General features: G+C 33.7%; 1 protein-coding gene across 2 annotated transcripts in view; it reads right to left on the bottom strand.

The window, feature by feature from the left end:
- The window catches only part of BMPR2 (bone morphogenetic protein receptor type 2), a 208,936-nt gene that overhangs the window by 35,751 nt on the left and 150,018 nt on the right, over nt 1–23,167 (bottom strand). For both annotated transcript variants that reach the window (XM_059168380.1, XM_059168381.1), the window contains exons 4-10: nt 18,196–18,306; nt 17,390–17,481; nt 13,776–14,006; nt 12,945–13,059; nt 8,546–8,706; nt 7,428–7,575; nt 199–335 (exon numbers count right to left, since the gene is read on the bottom strand). In XM_059168380.1, coding sequence (XP_059024363.1) covers nt 199–335; nt 7,428–7,575; nt 8,546–8,706; nt 12,945–13,059; nt 13,776–14,006; nt 17,390–17,481; nt 18,196–18,306 — 995 coding nt within the window. The remainder of the gene's footprint in view (nt 1–198; nt 336–7,427; nt 7,576–8,545; nt 8,707–12,944; nt 13,060–13,775; nt 14,007–17,389; nt 17,482–18,195; nt 18,307–23,167) is intronic.

Genomic DNA, 23,167 nt, shown 5'->3' on the forward strand with positions numbered 1-23,167 from the left:
AAATGACTGAAACTGAACCAAAAAAGAGGACTTTTTTATACTGAAAAATTTGAAAATGTATAACATCATAGAAGTCAAGTAAGTTGGATTTCTGGCATTAGACAGCTCTAAAAACTATTAACAGTCTATTTTTACTTCAAACAACATTAAAACATATTCAGTCATAAATCCTCTTTTTAAAAATTTAGTTTTTCTTACCAGGCTATTTTCTTTCCAAGCTTCTGGGAACTTGGGTCTCTGTTTTTCCCTAGATACCAGAACCTGCATATCTTCAAAAGTGGGATGGTTTCCAACTTCTGTCTGAAAAGCCATCTGGTATTCTGGTACAGATTCACCTGTGTATTTTTTTTTAAAAGAAGGTTAGAGTAAAATTTCCAACTATGTTAAAATGATGGAATAACAGCAGAATTTCTGATATCAAGTAAGCAGAGAAATTATGTCATAATCTTTTTTTTTTTAACCTTTTAGGACATATTTGGAAATCCAAAAGAGATCCTATTGAGGATTTAATACATTATTAATAAATGCTTTACTTAGAATAGCCTTTGATAAGTTAAACGTCTGTTGATAAATCAAGTGGTAGTTTCAACAGTGGACATAGCTGTTTTTAAATGGTTTCTAATATTACTAAATTGGGGGGGTTATTATATACATAAGTTGTACTTAATACTTGAAAATGCTGAATTCTTATCCCATATAGGGATCAAGGGTGGTGAATATGAGGAAAAAGTCCAAGATCTAGTACAACAAATGTTTGTACAACCAAATATAAGCATACAGGATGTATAGTCATGCTGTCTTAATATGTCACCATCTCTACTATAGTCCAGCCAGATTGTATCAAATGTCACAAAAATTTTTATGATAATGGCCATAATAGAAAAATCAATATATTGATATGTTTTAAAAATCCTCTTAAGAAACAGTATCTAGATCAAGGATTTTTAAGTATCATTAACTATTCTACCACTGTTTAATACCCCTATTTATCACCAAGTAAGCACAATTAGCTGCTTGTGATGAAAAGCTCATGATTTTTACAAAATGTTATCAAATTAAACTTAATAAACATATTGAGCATACAGAAGATCTCTGGGACCAACAGTCAGAAAACCAATGGTCTAGTCAAAATCTTGACAAACATAGGAGAGAGATTCTTCCTGTCTCCTGGCACCAGTCCCACCCCATTAAAATGACAAGATAAATTAGAAGGAAGAACACCAGAATGTAGGATAAGGCACTTAAACTCTAATCCTGGCTTCATCTTTCTTCAGGAAGTCATTTATTTTATTTATTTATTTATTTTGAGAGAGAGACAGAAAGACTGACAGACAAGCAAGCTCCAGCCAACACGGGGCTTGATCTCATAACCCTGAGATCAAGAGATCAAACCTGAGCCAAAATCAAGAGTCAGATGCTTAACTGACTAAGCCACTGAGGAGACCCTGGAAAAGTCGTTTACTCTGTTTTAATTTTCCTGTCAGCAAAATGGCAATGGCTGTCTTCCTTATCTCACTCACATGGAGATAATATAAAAGTTATAATGACCCAGATAGAAAGTACTTTATAAACATGTTTTTAATTTTTGTTTCAATTTGGATATTCAAAACAACATGTAAACAATTGCTCTCCTCCAATATTAAGAAAGATTATATTACAAAGGTTAATTCTATAATTTGTGCAGTACAACCCCCAAATTTTGGAGTATTACACTATCTATACAAGAGATATTTTCACATACTCTAAACATTTAAGCAGATACTTATTGCCATCAAATATTGAACTTCGAAAGACAAAACTGAAAGATTCAATCCTGCTAGTGTATCACTTTCATCCATGAAACCTCATTTGATAAAACCTCAACCCACAGTATCTGTGAACGCTAAGATATTTAGTAGTATATCTTACCTGTCTCTCTGAGACATAAACACTACACACATATATATCTTCTAAGTACTATTTCTTATTTTTTCCCAAATGCTGGTTCAGAATAATTAAAAATACACAATTTTACTTATTTGTTTTAATCAGGTCTAAAATAAAATTAGAAAACCTGCTAAATAAAACTGATGAACAATCTTACTTTGTAAATGAAGTAACATTAAGAACTGTCAATTTTCTAATAAATTTTCATGGCTCTAAATCTAATTGTTTAATAGATTAGAGCTAACTTAGTATTAGGCACTAGAGATATAAAGAAATGAATGTCAGTGACATCATCATCATCATCATGAATTCTAATAGTCTTACTGGATTTCCTTAAAACTTTATAATCAGTAGATTGCTCAAGGGAAGTTTTATAATCCTATTTTCTTTCAAACTGTCCAAAACAGATCAAATGTCTATGAATATCAGCACTATTCTTCTCACCTCATTTGCTATTTATTAATTATGTCTCTAAGCAGTTAGGAACTTTCTAGTTCCCTTCTTAAATTATGCTTGTTCTCTTTTTTCTTTTTTTTTCTCTAGCTTTCCTATTTTCTTTCTTCCTTCCATATTTCTTTTTTATAAATATTGCAGTATTTCACTCCTTTTTTGTAATACAGACACCTATTCCTTTATTTTGCAAATATTTTACTGAGAGTCAGTCTACGTAACATAATGTTTACATTTAATAATACAGCATGTACTGCATTTGGAGGTATACCATAAAAGTTTGAAAAAATGTTTTCCAAGAATTGTATCATTATAACATGCTATTCTATGCTGATTAGTATGTTTTTGGGATCCTTTTTATTCAACTCCCTCCCATTTCATTGTTAACATTTTTTTTTTTTTTGTAAGATGAATATATTCTGTATTCTCAAAATAAAGCTAGAGAAAATATTAAAATCATAGAATACATTTACAATAGTGTACTATAAAATATGCCCATTTAAGTGGCCCCACACAGCTCAAAACCATGTTGTTCAAAGGTCAACTGTATGTATGTTAAGTTGTTAAGAAATCACAGAAGTTCTTGAGTGGCTGAACATACAAAACAGCTGCCAACTGATTTGAGCAACAGGACACAAGTATTAAATTACAAGTTCTACCAGGTCCATGAAAGTAAGTGAATTCACCTGGAGTGGAAAAGTGAAGGCTTATTTTACCTATTTCAAAATCTCTTCCCATATTCTACTACTTTGATATGGCCTGTGTGAGGGAGATGTATCAGTTAAAAAGGTTTAAATATACACTCTTAAAGGTTAAACCTATCTGTAGCTTAATGTCACTAATTGAATGAAATATATTGGTTTCTTCCTCATCACCAGTCACATCACCCTCACTGATGATTTCAGAGATGAAGTATCCGGAGAAGGAAATTCTAACCTGAGGAGGATGTTATGCGAAGAAATGCAGGTAGCTAAAGGTGTGCCGGTGAGGCAGCATTAGAAAAACGGCCTACTTTGTCTCCACAGACTCTCCTACCTTAAAAGCATCAGCTACAGCATTTGAAACCATCCTCACTGCTCCATTTCTTTTATGTGCCTAGAACTGTTAATGCTTGATAAATCCTATCTATTACCATGCATGCATTTAGTAAGCAGTTTGATTAATAATACTCATTTTACTCACACTTAATAACTTCCTCACTCTTAAATAGACTTCTCTAAGTAAAAATTATTTTGAAAATAAATTTAAAATAATTTTTGAGTCAGGAAGCTTAATGTACAATTTAGATCTTTTATTACCTTTTACTTTTTTATTTTTATTATCTTTATCACATTGCATTTATTTAGTACAACCTCCTCACACCTTTGCACTGACTTGCAATATAAAATTAAATCTGTTTAAATAAAATAATGTTCCACGCTAATAAAACTCTAAAAGATTACTTTTTAAAATGCAGTAAATATTTAAAACATATTTTGAAATGATAAATAATAAAAATCAACATGAATCCAGTGACATTATCCTCCACATTATTTAAAATATCATATTATTCCCCACAAAAGAATTCAATATGAGAGTTCAATGCAAAACAAATATTGCCTGATATTTTACATTCAATTTGTATCTTTACTTCTATTCTCAGGCAGATATTTTCTCTTAAAAGTAATGCTTTAGGGCGCCTGGGTGGCTCAGTGGGTTAAGCCGCTGCCTTCGGCTCAGGTCATGATCTCAGGGTCCTGGGATCGAGTCCCACATTGGGCTCTCTGCTCAGCAGGGAGCCTGCTTCCTCCTCTCTCTCTCTGCCTGCCTCTCTGCCTAATTGTGATCTCTCTCTGTCAAATAAATAAATAAAAAATCTTAAAAAAAAAAAAAAAAAAAAAAAAAAAAAAAAAAGTAATGCTTTAACTGTTCCTTATGAATACATCTTATTCATTGCTACTGCATATTTATCATTTTTTGATGACTCAGTAGTAATTAATTATTACTGTAATTAATTACATATTTCTGTAATTAAGCATTTCTGAAGTTTAAGGGTAAAAAAATCATATTATATTCAATCATACAAAATACTCTTGATTTTTTAAATGTCATTATTTGTTATACTATTTTTAAGTAGTTTGCTAAACTGAGTGTTACACAAAAAAACTACTTCTATTTCCTAAGTTGATAAGAACTCAGCTCATTCCTATACCAGATCTTAAAACCTTAAGGGTTAATCTTTATCATCTTTGAGAATTTCTAAAGAATCAGTCAACTATACCGCATCTGTATTTGTGAATTTGTATTTGTGAATTATTTTGTCCAGCCGCTTTATCATTGTTAACATTTTTAAGAGTACCCTAAATCTTCTTCCTGTGCTGTCTTAATACTTTTCCTTTCCATACTCTGTAACATTTCTGTCTTCTCTATTCCACAGAATCTCTTCTAAGAATACTAATGACATCCTCCAATTCAAATTCAAAGATCATTCCTCAGTTCTATTTCCTTTTGACTTCATATTACATCTACTGCTATCAATATGGGTTCTTAACATTTTCTAACATTGACTTCCAAGATATTATTTCTTAGTTTTCTCACTATTTTTCTGACCAATGGTATTCTTAACTAACCTACTGGTACAGGGAGGTCCCCCAATATGCAGTCTTCACTGCTCAATTTTTTTGCATTCTTCATTTGTTCTCTTAGGAAAGAGCATTCACTCATAAGTTCCCATTTACCATCTGTATATAGATAATTTCCAAAACACTTTAAATTCTCTCAAATCCTCCTAATTTAAAAAATTCTTTAAAAATTTTTTCTTCAGTTGTCCCATCAATACCCCATCCAAAAGTCTCCATAACTAACTCACCTTTCCAATGTAAACCAATATTTTTTCCCAAGTTCCTGGCTGCCACCCTATTTCTTTGATCTCTGAGTATTTCCCAATTCCTTAGATTTTCTTCTAATAGCTAAGCAGAATGACAGATTTCTCCTCTACATTTTCTTACATGTGCCTTTTCTTGTCAATTTCCATATCCAAGATTATAGGATCTCTTATAGCAACTCTTGTTTTTTTTTCTTTTATTTTTATTTTCATATTTACCATTTTAACAATTTTTAAGCATATAGTTAGTCCCCTGGTAACAAGTACATTAATAATGTGTAACCATCTCTACTACCCATCTCTAGAATGTTTTTCATCTTCCCAAACAGAAACTATGTATCCATTAAACAGTAACGCCTTATTTCTTTTCCCGGTTTTTAACTATTGTTTTTTTAGTAATCTCCACCCCCAAAATGGGACTCAAACTCTTGGTTGCAACCCAGAGATCAAGAGTCACATGCTCTACTGAATGAGCCTGTCTTTCCCCTTTTTAAACTGCCTTTAATTCTTTCTATTTCAATTCATCCTACATGTTACTAAAATAATAGGCAAATAAGATTGAATTGCCTTTCCCTTTTCTTTTTTCTTCTTTTTTAAAGATTTATTTAAGAGAGAGAGAGCGCGTAAGCATGGGGAAGAGGCAGAGAACCTTCAGGTATACTCCATGCTGAGGATGGAGCCCCATGTGGGGCTCAATCTCAGGACTCTGAGATTATGACCTGAGACAAAACTAAGAATTGGATGCTTAATCATCTGTGCCACCAAGGCACTCTGCCTTTCCCTTTTCAAACACTTGATATTGCTCTTTATTATTTATCAGACCAAAAGCAATAGTTATTCTCTGACTGCAATAGTTGTCCAAAAACTGTTGTTGATGGCAATATACTAATGCTGGTATAAGAATCATTTTAGTCAGACATGCTTCTAAAAAACAAAATATTCTGGATTAGGATGTATTAAAAAAAATCTGTGGCCAAATTCCAATAATAGAAATAAAAAGTTGCAAAAGTTCCAATAATATGTGTGATACTACTGCAGTTTTGCTATGTCCAGAAAAATACTTCAATTGAGTACTCCATACTTCCAATTAAAGAGGGAAAAATGCTTCTAAATAATAACTGATGGACCTGTAGTCAATCTAAATAATTATTAACTTATTTTATTTTTAGAATTATAAACTATTAAGTGCTTAAAGGTTTTAAAGCCAAAAAATTCAACCCTACCACTAATCCTTGTTTTTATTCAATAGCTTCATTTCATAATTTGTCTAATGCTGATTCAATTGACTGTTTTCCTTTTCCTGTGCTTTTAATGTTATTTCTGTAAGATAGAAGCTATATATATCAAATCATTTTGTATGTCATCTAGAAGAATGCAATGCATATATTGATAGTTAAAGTTTTTATAGGACAATAAGGACAGTAATATAATTCTAACAAAAAGATAAAAACTATAAAATCACTTGGCTAATTCAAATAAGCCTCAAACAAGCATTCATATTATATGAGTGTTCTTTCATTAAAAGAAAGGAAGGAAAGCACAAAGTCAAGAATGGAGAATGAAGGGGCGCCAGGATGGCTCAGTGGGTTAAGCCTCTGTCTTTGGCTCAGGTAGTCTCAGGGTCCTGGAATCAAGCCTCAGGATTGAGACCCACGTTGGGCTCTCTGCTCAACAGGAAGCCTACCTCCCCCTGACCGCCTCTGCCTCTCTCTGCCTACTTGTGATCTCTGTCAAATAAATAAAAATCTTAACTACAACAACAAAAGAATGGAGAATGAAAAAAATAAAGGAAAAAGAAAGAAAAAAGTGCTTCAATAGTTAATTCATTGTTTCTAATTTTTTACTTGGGTCAATTGAGGAAACATTCAAAGTGTAGCTTATCAAATGCTCAGAGGCTGGATAAGGACAACCATGACTGTTAAAGCAATCAGAGACCAAACTAAACACAGATAAGCTATTATGAGCAATTAATTAAACTGCACTCAGATGCAAAACTTGAAGTCCTTTTAAAAATTTTTCCTGATTGACATCCTTCTGCTAATGATGCTTCTGAACACTAGATGGCAATGAACTAAGGTTTAAATGAAAGTAAAAGCAAAAATGTTGACTTATTTAATATAGGTAGAAAAAGAAGATATAACTGCTTCACTTTAAAACATATACCAATTTTTGATAGCAATTCTCCTACCTGGGAAAAGGTCTGTACATCTCATAAATATCTCCCAATAAATGAGTCCAAGTGCATACATGTCTACTTGTTTCAAAGCTGATTCACAGTCCCTCAGGTTCACAGCTCCTTCTAGGACTTCTGGTGCCATATATCTGATTGTGCCAACCTGTTAAATTACAGTGATATTTTTCAGGACAGAATATAGCATATTCTGAAAGCCATAGATTAGATCAGAGGTTGTACATAAATTTCATGTCAATGATATGTTATTTGATCCTAAACATGTCACTGAAATCTTCTATACCAAATTTTTTACCTATAAAATGCCCTTCTTGAATAATTAAACTATGGGAAATCCATCCTACTTAATACTATTCATCAATCAAGAAGAATGCACTATACCATCCTATGTATGTCAAAGCAGAAACATTTCTAAGACACAATGAGAAAACTATACAACAACATGTACCATTTAATATTTAAAAAAAATTTTTAAATGTTAAATATTTTATTTATTTATTTAAGGAGAGAGCACAAAACAGGGGGAGGAGTAGAGGGAGAGGAAGAGAGAGAATTTTAAGCAGACTCCATGCTGACCACAGAGCCCGAGGCAGGGATCAATCTCACCATCTAAAGATCATGACCTGAGCTGAAATCAAGAGTCAGACCTTCAACCAACTGAGCTACTGAGGCACCCCTAAAAATTGTTTTAAGTTAAAAAAAATCTATATCTATATATTTATTTACATATAAATATATAAGATATATATATTAACACACACACACACTGACATATGTATGTGAATACAGAGAAAAATGTTAGGAAGGATGTGTTCCTCATTTTAATGGTGATTATCAGAAGGTGACTGTCCTATCTCAAACTGGCAATGTTACTCTTTCAAAAGTCAGTTCCTAAACACTTCCTCCGAATACTTGTCAAACATGAGTTGGAATGGCAGTGATTTCCATAAATAACTGATAAACTTCATATAATGTCTTTTATATTTTTTAATTTTGTAATTCTTAATATGCTGAATTGGTAGCATGTAAGGGTAACTGTCCTGTCTTGATTTTTTTTAATGCCATTCATTATGTTCCCAAGGTATGTCAGAGTTATACATTTTGTATATACTCACCTCACTTATGGCTGCATTATCTTCTTCCCCTGGGCGTACCAGTCTATTTCCAGTCAGCCTCATGGATAATCCAAAGTCACTAATAACACAGGTTCCATCATTTTTCACCAGGACATTTCTGCTGTTTAAATCTCGATGGGAAATTGCAGGTTTATAATGATCTGTTTAGATAATTTCAAGTATTTATTAATGCTTAAATAGCACTCTTGGACATAAAGTAAGCATGCATATAATAGGAACCACATAAATATAGATGATTGTATTATTTTTCTGAACATTAATTTTCTAATAACAAAAAAGGAAACAAGAAAGCAAAGTTTCAACTCATAATCATTACTATTTTCACTATATTTTGCAACAGAAACTACTGTTGCATGTATAATTAATTAAGCTTTAAATATTTAGCTGCAAGCGAATAGCCAACATGCTATTGCTTCTTATTTTAACATACACTTGGGTTTTTTCTCCTCATTTCTAGGGTAGTAAAAGGAGGCAACAGAGAAAGAAATATTTAGTATAAAAATTTTTTAAAGTCAGCTTGTCTAAAATAACTATCAGTGAAAAACTGAGATGGCTCCAAAATTTGTAAACGTATGTTGTACTATTCTCCTATGGCTTAACAGATCAAACCTGTGACTGAACATCCCAGTTCTGTCCTCAGGTTTAGCCCTGTCTCTAAGCCCACCTCAGTTCTTCAAATCAAACTACGAATAGTTTTCCAATGGACCTGGAGAATGAGGAGAGGAGCTGCTCTCTCTCAGCAAGATGTGAAAACCTATTTTCTTATTTTACAGAGAAGCAAAGCACTATTATATTTGTTCTATTATCACTAGACCATTCATTCCATGAAGGCAAAAACAGAGTATGTTTTACCTGAATTTAAAAGAGTTGGCACACATGTATCTAACCTAAGGTACCTCATGAAAAGCATAATGTATTTTTCCCTCTCTATAAGGAAACCTTATATAAATATTATTCTTGAATTGAAAAAAAATTCTATACCACAATTTCTTAAACTTAAAATAACTCTCTAGGTATAAAAAGAAACAGAGCAATCAGAACAAAGTCAATGATAAGTTTACTGAGTATTTATATTTAGGTACGAATAGGCTCAGCATTTAGTCATTACTCTCATTAATGAAAATCAGATTGCAATTTCACCAGCAGTGAAACTAAAAAGAGGATAATGATTCCTTTGATATATATTTTTAAAAAAGAGCACACAGCACAACTGGAGGAAAAAATAGTAGTTACCATGGATCTAAAAAATGGTAGTTATCATTGATCTTTCCTGTTCATTTTCTCCCCTTTCAGTTCATGGTCCAGTTTTCTAAAGTTTGTACTAACATGATTTGTTCAACCCCTAGAAGAGTTACATTTCTTATTCTGCATAAAACCATAATACTAGTATATATGGTATAATCTCAAGGTGATATTTATATACAAAATTTATAGAGATATAAAAATGTTTCTATATTTGGAAAATATTTGTATATTAACCCCAAATCAATACTTAAACTAAAAGATCTCATACTTAGGGAAACCAGGCAAATAATGGGGAGAATGGGCAATGAACAAATCAGTGAGACAGCCAGAGAGGAAAACAGGATATTACTTTCTTCTATGTAATGAGAAAAAAAAAAAGAAAAAAAGAAATGGAGAAGGGGAACAAAAGAGGTAAGAGAGAAAGAAGAAAAGGAAGAGAGGATTTATCACCAATTCAAGAGGAAGAACTATAGACTGCCCTTTGAGAGACTTTTCCCCTTAAAGTTCTCCTCGGTATACCTTTTAATCCTTTTTATTTGGGGGTAGGGGATGAAGAGAAAGGAGCAAAATATACAGTGATTTTGCCCTGAGTAGCAGCACTGTGACAGGAAAATATCTCAAAGAAAAGCAGGACATATTATTTCAATTGTGTTAAAAAATAAAACCTGAATAAAAAAGTCTCTCTGTGGATATTTACACACACACACACACACACACACACACACACACACACACACGGAAAGGATCTGGAAGGATGTACTAGCTAATAGTAATCTTCTGTTTATATTTGAGTGATCTATGAGCTATATGATCTTTGTTAGATTTTTCTGGGGAGAGTATGGTAACAAGATTCATAGACATTCTAAAGAAAAAATTCACAAGAAAGACAATTACAAATAAACAAACAGGTTCAACTCCTCCTTATTTGTTCTGAAGCAAAAAACAGCTGAATAACCAATAATAGTATTATCCCTTACTATAAAATTTCTATGCTAAATAGCAAAGTTACATCTGAAGATACTGGGAAAAACAGCATTCTCTGAAAAAAGAGTGAAATAACACTTTAAATACTTTGAAATATTATAGTATATTTCCAATTTTAAAAATCAGGGGTGCCTGGGTGCCTCAGTCATTAAGTGTCTGCCTTTAGCTTGGATCATGAACCCAGGGTCCTGGGACTGAGCCCCCCATTGGGCTCCCTGCTCAGCGGGAAGTCTGCTTTCCCTATCCCATTCCCCCTGCTCATATTCTGCTCTGTCAAATAAATAAAATCATTAAAAAAATCAAATAGGTACTAACATTTTTGCAATAGCATATATTTTATATAAAATATATATATATATAATATAAATATATAATATATATATATATATATATACACGCACACAAACACACATGCACACAATTTAAATAAAGAGGTTAACTAGTTTAAAAGATAATATTAGGTAGTATTTGAGAGCAACATCTACATTAAATAAAACTCTTATTTGATGGCAATCATTCTTTTCAGAACAATGTTTGACTTGAAACCTTGCTGAATCATGCAAGTCTTAAAAAGGAGGATTAGTGTGGTATTTTAAATTCTGTGCTAAGTCAGCTCTTTCAATGAATTACAATAATATTTAAGAGTAAGGAAACACAGTCCAAATGATTAATGTGCTAAAGCACTAGAATAAATTGCTGACATAGGCAATAAGATTGGTCAATTCTGTATTCAGGAAAAGCAAGATGTCAGGATAAATGAAGTGATAAATTATTCAGGAGAAATTATTTATATATGAAGCAGCAGCTAGAAAAGATGATCCATGCTATTACAGAATAGAACAAAGATCTAAGAAATTGATACATTAACGATTCTCTTATCTACAGAGGTCAGAGAAACTGGAAAAGCAATATTCTGGGCTATAGTATGACAAGAAAAATCCCATAAGGGATGAAAGCTTGAAAAAGAACAAAGATTTAGTTTTGAAGCAAGCTTATGATGGGAGGTGTATTTTTAAACAAAGTATGAAAGTAAATGAATTAAAGAGATTCTCTGAACAAGGAGCAAAAAGGCACACAGGTGCTAAAGAAAACTGGAGTTATGGCAAAGAATACAACCACACAGTTATGAAATCCCCACCATGCATTTTCTTCTTTCTACTCGGTAATAGAATCCAATATTATTTGAGATACCAACACACTCAGCTTAAAAACAACAACAATAATAATAACAACTGTATTTTCAGCATCTCTTGAAGATAAATGCAGTAGTTAAGTGTGAATTAAGTTCTGGAAAATAAAACACAAGTAGAAGAGTAGGACTTCTGGAGACAGAAGGCTATAATTTCTTCTACCTTCCCTTTCTTTCTCCTACTAATTAGCGGATATATAGCAAGATGGACAATGAGGTGACCTTGGAAACGTTAGCCATATATAAAGAATAATGGAAGAGATAATAATAAGGCTCCAATAATTCTATGGTGCTACCAAGCCAATCTTAGACCACCTCTCTCTAAATTCTTACATGGGAAAAAATTTCCATTCTTATTAAAGCCTATTATTTTCCCCTGACAGATATGACCAAACCTAATTCTAGCTAAGAGAAACACTGAATTATTAAAAAAAAAAAAATTATAAAAAAGAAACACTGAATTATACACACAGGTTTTATACTCAAGACCAACCACAGAATAAAGTCCATATGATGTTAAAAGTAAAGAATTGGCAATGCACTGTATTTCATTTAAATAAGCAAATAAATGCAAGGAAATGTAGTATAGCCTAGCTAAGAGGTTTTTAAGCTAAGAGGTTTTTAACCTAAGTGCATGATGATTTTAAAAGGTCTGTGAACCATTAGAATCAAAAGAGCATTCTTAAAAGTATACTATGCATGTATCTTTTCTAAGAAGGTGTTCAGAGCTCTAATAAAAATCTCAATGAGATCCATCACCTCTCTAGAGTCTTTAAGTTCTTTTTCTTATTCTTATTACATTTCAAATCCATTTCATCATGCCAGATCTTTCAAACAGCTGTTTAATAATAAATCTGCTATTAAATAAAATATATTCTTAGTTTGAAGATATGAATAAAATTTCCCTTTGTGAATTTTGACCCTATATGGGTGTCATTCGTCTTCTATTCATTGTTTTACCTCCTCGTGGCAATTCTGTATGAAGATAAGCCAGTCCCCGAGTCACAGAATGAGCCAGACGGCAAGAGCTGACCCAATCACTTGTATGGAGACTCAAATACTTGCATAGAGATCCCTATATAAAGGAAAAAGTACACACATACAAAAAAAAATGGAATTAATTTACCTGTACAGGACAAGATAAATTAGCAACAGCCTTATAAAGTTTTTAAGTAGGTTAGGAGTCCATGAATATCTCATGAACTATGACATTTCAATATCTCAAAAGAGACATTTCCATGAGTAGAAAGGGGAGGAGAGAATGAAAGGATAATTTAAACATTATTAATTTTTATTTCTCCAATATTAAAAAGTATAAAAGGTTATTTCACATTAAATGCTCCTTTACCAAATTAAGATAGAAAAAAGTTTTTTAGACTCTTTCTTCACAATGTATCTCTTACAAGTACAAATACAAATTATATTTTTTTGTTTTACAAGTATAAGACAGAAAGCTTTCATAAATATATATGTGTCAGTGTTACTCAAGGTACTCTTCTACAAACTATTTATAACCAGACAGGGATAAGGAGCTTGTACCAGAATGAATGTCAATCAAAACACTGTTTCCTTCATCGAGAAAGTCTTGCTGAGAGGGAGAAAGAGACAGAGACAGATGAATTAAACAGTTAACCAGTGACTTAGTTGATTCACATTCTGATGTGAGATCCTTATCTCACTGCAGACCATTAATAACCAGTTGCAAACCACCAGTGCTTTACAGAGCAGTAGTCCTGAAAATTTGATTGACAGCTAATATAAATGTCACTTTAATTTTTATAAAGAACTTACATTGGGATAATACTCCATCACAAGCAAATACTCCATGCGTCCATCTGCAGTAACTCTCTCATCTCCAACTATAAAGCGAGCAATGTTGTCATGTTCCATCAAAGGCACTCTGTAAATGTTCTTCTCATTGATAAAATTCTGACGGTTTGCGAAGGAAAACACTTTTACAGCAACTGGACGCTCATCTAAAGAACCTTTATAAACTGCTCCATATCGACCTCGGCCAATCAGCTATAAATTTGTTTTGAAGAAAGCAAGATATTAATTCATATCACAACTGAAAAATCAAATTTTCTAGAAAAGTATAAATCTAAATGTAGACTATAGCTCTCTCTTGCTTATAGTTTAAATTACTTCAATGTCAAGAAACTAATAAACTCCATATCTCATATGGCTCAGGAAGGTCCTACCACACCCAGACCTCCCACAGATAACAACTATGAACTCTGAACAAAATTTCATTTTAATTTTTTAAAATTTATTTATTTATTAGAGAGAGAGAGAGAGAGAGAATGAAAGGGAACACGAGGAGAGAGAGGGGAAAGGGAATGGGACCAGCAGACTTCATGCTGAGCAGGGAGCCCAACATGGGGCTCAACCTCAGGACCCCAGGATTATGACCTGAGCAAAAGGCAGATGCTTAACCCACTGAGCCACCCAGGAGCCCCTGAACAAAATTTTAAAAAGAAATCTGAAAGTGCTAGAGAATGAACATAAAGGAAGTAGATTCTGGGAGTCAACACTTAGAAAGGAATGCCTAGGATGAACTACTACCCATTTTTATATCTCTTAGTCTGAGAGCAGGCTGAAAGAACACTCTGCAGGGGAGCTAGAACTGTAATAGAAAATCCATAATCATTCTGGCCCTAGGAACCAGAGGACAGAATTAAGGGCAACCACAGATTCTGGAAAGTGAATCCCACAAAAGAGAGTGAGAGAGGGGGAAACCTAGCAAATACACGAGACCAATTTCAGCTAAAGATAAAATAATTGTGCTGAGATTTTGAGCTTTTACCTAAGAGATGAGTTTGCAGCATATCCAACCAAGTTAACTGCCTATTAAAACAAACAGAGGAAACAAACACACTTTAGAAAAACCTAACAGGGTGCACCTGAGTGGCTCAGTTGGTTAAGTGTCTGTTTTCGGCTCAGGTCATGATCCCAGGGTACTGAGATTGAGCCCCATGTCAGGTTTGCTGCTCAGCAGGGAAGTCTGCTTCTCTCCCTGTTCATGCTCTCCCTTTCACTCATTCTCTCTCTCTTTTTAAGATTTTATTTATTTATTAGAGAGATGGAGAGAGAACATAAGTAGGCAGAGCAGCAGGGAGAGGGAAAGGGAGAAGCAGGCTCTCCGCTGAGCAGAAACCCGGATGCAGAGCTCAGTCCCAGTATCCTGGGATCATGACTTGCGCAGAAGGCAGCCACTTAACCAACTGAGCCATCCAGGTGCCCCCCCCCCCACTTTCAAATAAATAAATAAAATCTTAAAGAAAGAAAGAAAGATAGGCGCCTGGGTGGCTCAGTGGGCTGGGCCGCTGCCTTCGGCTCAAGTCATGATCTCAGGGTCTTGGGATCGAGTCCCGCATCGGGCTCTCTGCTCGAAGGGAGCCTGCTTCCTCCTCTCCCTCTGCCTGCCTCTCTGTCTGCTTGTGATTTCTCTCTGTCAAATGGATAAATGAAATCTTAAAAAAAAAAAATCTTTTTTAAAAAAAATTTAAAAAAAAAAGAAAGAAAGAAAGAAAGAACTGCCTAACAGAACATAGGGTATCCACAATATAACATTCTTAATATCCAGGACACAATAAAAAAAAATAAAATCAGCAAAATGCAACCCATGTGCATCTTCATTTTTGGCTTCTGGATATTTCTTTCACTTTACTGAAACAGGTTAAGAATTTACTATCATTTATTTAAGGATTTTCATTATATTTCATTCACTATTTCTAGGTTAAAATTATAACAGACTGATAAAATGCCCTTTAGAAACATTGTATCAATATATAGTTAAATCAGCAATGTTTGGGAGTGTTTTACTCAGCCCAAGATAATATTCTATGGTTTTAATTAGTATTTTTTTAATTTAATAAACTCGACATTTTATTATACGTTTAAAAGTTACATTTAATTCCTTTGTGAATTGGCACTTCATGTTTTTTGTCCATTTTTTATGGATTGTTTCTACTATTGATTTATACCAGCTCTTGAACAATTCTTTTTCATGTGCTGAAATGCTTTTTTGGAATCTTTTAACTTTATGTATTGTACTTTTCTTCTAAACAGAGGTTTCCTAAAATGTTTTATATAATCAAATCTATCATATATATTATTTAATAGTCTCTAGTTTGACTTTCTTATGACACTGTGAAGTGTACGACTAAAGGGTAATATTTAAAAATGTCTCTTAGATGTGATTCACTGGCGATGTTATTAACAGTAAAAAAAAAATGAAAATACGTCAATTAACAGAAGTACATTTCATGATGGGACTGACTTTTTTTAAATGCAACAATTCTTTGAAGCAAACTGAAAGAACAATGTGAAATGAGCAATATTATAAGGTTGTAAGATGAATAACTATCAAATTGTCTCTATTACTTCACCGTGATTGTGCCAGAAGTGCCTTTTATTTATAAAGTTAACGCCAACATGCGCTCATTGTGTTAGTGAACTGCACAATAATTTATATGTTTTAATATTTCTCAAAAGAAAATAAAGATCTTTCACGTAAACAAAAAAAAAAAAAAAAAAAAAAGTCTCTAGTTTGGGGATCATAGTTTACTTATTCTAGTAATGATCATAAAAATAATCATCATGGTAAGACTTTAACATAGGCTCTGAGATATTACGAAATGAAAATTAAATCCAACATAATACATAACAGTTGCATGTACCTATAAAAATACATAATATATGCAAAGACAAGGAATATTCATTAGGCATATATTATGGATTGCTTGAAAGTATATTCTTTTCAGAACCTCATCTCTTTATTCCCATATCAATGCAGTCTCTACTCAAAGATCATCTCCTTCCTAAATATACTGTCTCCTTTCTAAATATACTCTCTTTACCAACTCTATTTCCATATTTTTATCTTCTTATCTGCTTTACTTTTCTCTATAACATTTACTACTATTACTAGAAATAATATACATTTATTTGTTTAACCTGTTTGTAGACTCTTTTCCCACTAGAATATAAACCACAAAGGGAGCCTGGGTGTCTCAGTCAGTTAAGTGGCTGGCTGACTCTTGATTTCTGCTCAGGTCATAATCTCAGGGTCCTGGGATGGAGCACCACGGTGCAAGGGCTCTGAGCTCAGCAGGAGTCTTCTAGAGATTCTATCTCTCCTCTCTCTCTGCACCGCCCCGCCCCGGCTCTCTTTCTCAAATAAATAAAACTTTAAAAAAAGAAAAAAGAATATAAGCCTCAAGGAGACTATCTGTACTGTTCCTATATCCTCAGTGCTTACAATAGGCTTTGGCACTAAGCTGATAGTTAATAAATGTTAGTGGAATAAATGGATGAATGATGTAGTAAGTGAGTCAAGTTACTGTCTCAGATATATTACGACAGCAGAAAGAACAGCCCATAATATCTAAGAACAATCTTACCTCCAACAGTTTCAGATTATCCAGGTCAAGAGAGGGTTCTGATGCTGCTGCCTCCATCATGTTCATACTGTGAAGACCTTGCTTACGGTCTCCTATAAAAGTGGGAAAAAGAAGTTACCAAGATATGGTTCTCTTAAAATGAAGATCTTTATTATACTTTTTTATTACATTTAGTTAAAAAGAAGAGCTACAAAAGGGAAGGCAGCAAGATTTATGCCCAATGTCACCAAGAGTAAAACTATTTACTAAACTAAGAGTCCATCTATAAATGAAGAATGATGAATAATAATATTAAAGCTGAATTTTGGGAGATAATTCCAACAACAGACCTTGTTTAAAATATTGCAGAAACATTAAAGGTTTTATTAAAGTTATTCAAATGAATGAATGGGTACGGATTTCCTAAAAAGCTCATCAAACCTAAAGTTAAGTAGAACTGACTGGACAGTTGATGATACTAAAGAATTACTTATTTATTTATGTAGATGTGAAAAATGGTATTGTGGTTAGTCCTTATATTTCAGAGATAATACTAAAGTTTTTTACAGATAAATGATATATGTGATTCACTTCAAAATAACCCACTACCTCAGAAAGATGTGATAAGCAGGGCTATGGATAATATATCGATGTGATAATCATTGAAGCTGAGGTATTTTGGACATTTTTTTAACTTTTCACAAAAACTAGGAAAAATGTTTGCGAAGAGATAAGGATGGGAGCGCAGAGATTTTTAAAAAGGAGAAAACTGATTCCTATTAAATGGTGTATTTAATAAACAATAGGAAAAAAGGTAATATTTTTACCTGTCAGCATCCTGTATCCGAAGCATAAGGCAACTATCAAAACAGCTAATACAGAGACTGATGCCAAAGCAATGATTATTGTCTCATCTCGATTAAATGAATGAGGTGGACCTAAAATAAGACAAATTTAAAAACAGAGTCATCTTTTTTCAGTAGTTTGTTAAATACTGACAGAAAGCCTGTGTCAATATATAGTCAAATCAATGTTTTTGCATCAAAGGAAATTAAAGAAAAATTAATAATAAATCTGTGATAATTGCAAATTATATATATATATTTTTTATTTGACAATAGTCCTTAAAATTTTAATTTTTTATTTTTTATAAACATATATTTTTATCCCCAGGGGTACAGGTCTGTGAATCACCAGGTTTACACACTTCACAGCACTCACCAAATCACATACCCTCCCCAATGTCCATAATCCCACCCCCTTCTCCCAAACCCCCTCCCCCCAGCAATCCTCAGTTTGTTTTGTGAGATTAAGAGTCACTTATGGTTTGTCTCCCTCCCAATCCCATCTTGTTTCATTGATTCTTCTTCTACCCACTTAAGCCTCCATGTTGCATCACCACTTCCTCATATCAGGGAGATCATATGATAGTTGTCTTTCTCTGCTTGACTTATTTCGCTAAGCATGATACGCTCTAGTTCCATCCATGTTGTTGCAAATGGCAAGATTTCATTTCTTTTGATGGCTGCATAGTATTCCATTGTGTATATATACCACATCTTCTTGATCCATTCATATTTTTAACCACACAAATGATCTTATACAGATTTACAACACTGAAACACCTGTTGGTTGTGCTTATTATTTGAATATCTATTATATCATGGAACAGCTCAGGCAGAATAATAGAATATTTAAGAGAACAGTCTTTGGAATCACATTTGGTTTTAAATCTTGATTCAACACCACTCTCTCAGTGGCATTTAGCAAGTTATTTGGCTTTTCTTTGGTACTTTTTGGATTTTAATAGACTTCAACATAATGATAATTGTACCTACTTCCAACATACAAAATTATAGGAAGAAAGCTGCATATAAAAGCTCAATTTACCATGAGATATCAAGTCACACACACTGGGCTGGCTACAATTAAAAAAATTATGATTTAAATTATCATTAAATGCAGTAGAAAACATTTTGGAAGTTCTTCAAAAATTTAAACATAGAATTACCATAAGACCTAGCAATTCCACTCCTAGGCATACCCCAAAGAATTGAAAACAAGTATTCAAACAAACACTTCTACAGGAATTTTCATGGTACCACTAATTATAATAACCCAAAGTGAAAAAAATATGAATGTTCATAAACTGATGAATGAATAAACAAAATGTACTATGGACTGAACTGTGATCCCTTAAAATTCGTATGTTGAAGCATTAACCCACAAGGTGATGATTTTTGGAGATGGGTCCCTTGGGATGAGGTTCAGATGAGGCCAGGGGGGTGGGGACTTTATGACAGGATTAGTGGCCTTATAGGAAGAGCTATCAGAGGGCTTGCTTTCTCTCTGTCTCTACCATGTGAGGAAACAGTGAAAAAGCAGCCATCTGCACACCAGGAAGAGAGTTCTCAATACAACCTCACCATGGTAGCACCCAAATCTTGGACTTCTAGCCTCCAGGATTGTGAGGAAATAGATTTCTGTTGTTTAAGCAACACGGTCAATTCTATTTTGTTGTGGCTGTGAGGGATAGCAGAATACAGTACCCCCAAAATAAGCATGACTATCTTGAGCTGGGTATTTTTAAGAACACCGAAGAAACTCTGAAAAATAAGAAGTTGCCCTTTTGTAAGAGACATTTACATTTATAAGGAAAATCTCCATTTGTAAGGTATCTCCCTCTCTGTCCTAAAGAGGAAAATGACTAAAACTCTAGCAACCTTCATCAATAGAGAAGGCATGGACTTAAATGTGCACAGCAAACATATACTTGTTTACTGTGCTTTTCCTAGTAACCTACCGTAACTGGTCTTACCTTAACCTCCTTTCCACCCCCCTTCCTTTGGCTTAACTAGAGATAATATTTGGGGTGGCGACTTGGGCCATTTTAGGGAATTACTCAGTTTTCCTGGGTATGTCCCATGTATGCAGAAAGTGTATATGTTGTTAAACCTCTTTTTCTCCTGTTACACTGTCTTTTCATTATGGTGGTATAGGGGACATGCCACCTTCAGCGAAGAACCTAGAAGGGTAGAAGAAAAATTATTTTTCTTCCCTTATGGCTGCTGGAGCAGACTGATACAGTGTAGTGTATTTGTTACAACTGATGAACCACTATTGATATACTAACTAAAGTCCATAGTTTACATTAGCTTTCACTCCTTGTGCTGTATAGTTCTATGGGTTTTAACAGATGCATAATGCCATGTATTCACCAATACAGTATCATACAGAGTAGTTCTGCTAACCTAAAGTGTCCTATGCTCCACCTATTCATTCTTCACCTCCAGCTCCCACAAGACTCTGGCAACCGATATTTTTACTGCGTCTATAGTTTTGCCTTTTCCAGAATGTCATATAGTTGAAATAATACACTATGTAGCTTTTTCAGACTACCTTCTTTCACTCAACAATATGCATATAAGTTTCCCCCATGTCTTTTCGTGGCTGAATAGTTCACTGCTTTTTATCAGCTAATGATATCCCATGGATGGCATGGATGTACCAGCATTTATCCACTCATCTACTGAAAGACACTTTGGTTTCTTCCAATTCTGGCAGCTATGAATAAAGTTGCTATAAACATTCGTATATAGATTTTTGTGTCGACATAAGTTTTATAGGGTGAAGTAATACATCATATGTTAAAATGTGAAAAAAGTTACTTCTAATTTTGTTTAGGGTGTAAAAAGATGCAAACAAATTTTATTTCCACCCTAATAATAAGCCAAGACACCTAACAAGACACCTAATAAGCCTACAAAATCATAGCTTTTTCTTTAAAGTTCATTAAGAGCTAAGGACACAAAGAAGCCAATATATTAAGATGCTAGTATGTGACAACCCCTTTCTAAGACAGAAGAGACCTAAAACTGCTTTTATCCTTGGTAATGCAGTTAGTGGAAGAGGACACCACCCACAGATGTGGGTAGAAGGGAACAGCTAAACATTTAACAAATTCTTAAGGCATAAGAGTACTGGATAGCAGATAGCTAAGAACACCTAGGGACTGTGAACACCAAAAGGGCTTGCAGATACCTACGAACTCTTTTCTATAGGCCTCTACCAAGTAGTCACAGTCGAAAACTGAGAGAACCCCATTATGTGTAGGTACAAAAGGCCTGCTAAAGCCTGAGAATAGGTCAAGAGAGCTAACGTAAACCTTGTGGGCATGCAGGCTTTCACTGATTACAACAGGGTCCACCTGTGGCTGGGTAAGGGCTATTAAAGTTGAGAAAGCTCTTTCCTGAAGTGCCAGAGTATAGAGCTTACCAAAGAGTGAAGGCAAAGGAGAGCTAAGAGAAATCCTATTAAGCACTGATATCAAATCCTACTGAGGTGAAGGTTCCTTCTGCCCTAAGAGCATTTGAAACCTATAATGAAATGAATCAAACTGAGGTAACAACAAAGCCCAGATAAAGCTCAGCTAACAGAGTTCATTTAGCCCCTCATTATAGTAGCTTGACAAAACAGGGTGTATGCTTTTCTCAACATAAATAATATTTATTTTACACTCTATTCTTCTTTTATCTGCAATGTTCATTATTCAACCAAAAGTCAAAAGATGTGAAGAAGCAAGAAAATATGGTTCAATGTCAAAAAAGGAAGTCCTCAACAGAAACAACCACTGATGATGAAAGTATCAGAGACTTAAAAAATAACTATGAGAAGTGTGTTAAAAATACAGTGGAGGGCTGCTTGGGTGGATCACTCAATTAAGCATCTACCTTTGGCTCAGGTCACAATCTCAGGGTCCTGGGACCAAGCCCCACATTACCAGGGTCCCTTCTTAGCGGGCACTCTGTTTCATCCTCTCCCTCTGTTCCTCCCCGCTCATGTGCTCGCTCTCTCTCTCTCTCTCTCAAATAAACAAAAATCTTTAAAAAAAAAAATGGTAGTGGAAAAAGTGGACACATGAATGAACAGATGGAAAATGTCAGATAAGATAGAGAAATTAGAAAAAAGCCAAATGGAATTGTTAGAAATTAAATGCATGGTAGTGGACCTAAAGAATTCTTGTGATGTGATTATCAGCAGAAAAGATACCACTGACAAAAGAATCAACAAATTCGAATACACATCAACAGATTATCCAAATTATATCACAAAGAGGAAAGAGAGAGGAAAAAATAGAGAATCCAGTATCTATAAGACAGTATCAAATGGCCTAATATACATTAATTAGAAACACAGTAGGAGAGGCAGGAAATAGTATAGAAGATACACTCAAAGAGATAATGCACAAAATGTTTTCGAAACTGATGAAAGCCAACCAACCATAGATTTAAGATCAGTGAACCCCAAGCAGGGATAATGCAAAGAAAATCTTACTGATGTACATCCTAGTCAAAGTGTTTAAAATCAACGATAAAGTATTTTTCCAATCTACAGATAATACTTTAAACAAGATTGGAATTACTAAATCCAACTTTGTGGTCTGGTTCTTTTCAATTAACACTGTCCTATATCATTAAGAATTCTTTAAGACCCCAATTTCTGTTGTTTATACTTCATTGCCTTTAAAAATAAGCTTGTGAACATCTTTCTGTGTGTTAACTGAGTAGGGCATATCTGTTTATTAAATTTTTGACTGCTTATCAATTACTAGAAAGTTGTGTTAAAATCTATTATAATTAAGACTTTATTTTTTTAGTTGTATCCATTTTTGGCTCATATATTTCAAAGCTATATTGCTAGCTGTATACAAATTTTCAATTGTCCTATCTTCCTGTTAAATGAATATCTGTCTTTAAAATGTGACCCTCCTTGTCTCTGGTAATGTTTTTCTTAAAGTCC

Source organism: Mustela lutreola, chromosome 3 (assembly GCF_030435805.1).
Source record: "Mustela lutreola isolate mMusLut2 chromosome 3, mMusLut2.pri, whole genome shotgun sequence".
Classification (NCBI taxonomy): Eukaryota; Metazoa; Chordata; class Mammalia; order Carnivora; family Mustelidae; genus Mustela; species Mustela lutreola.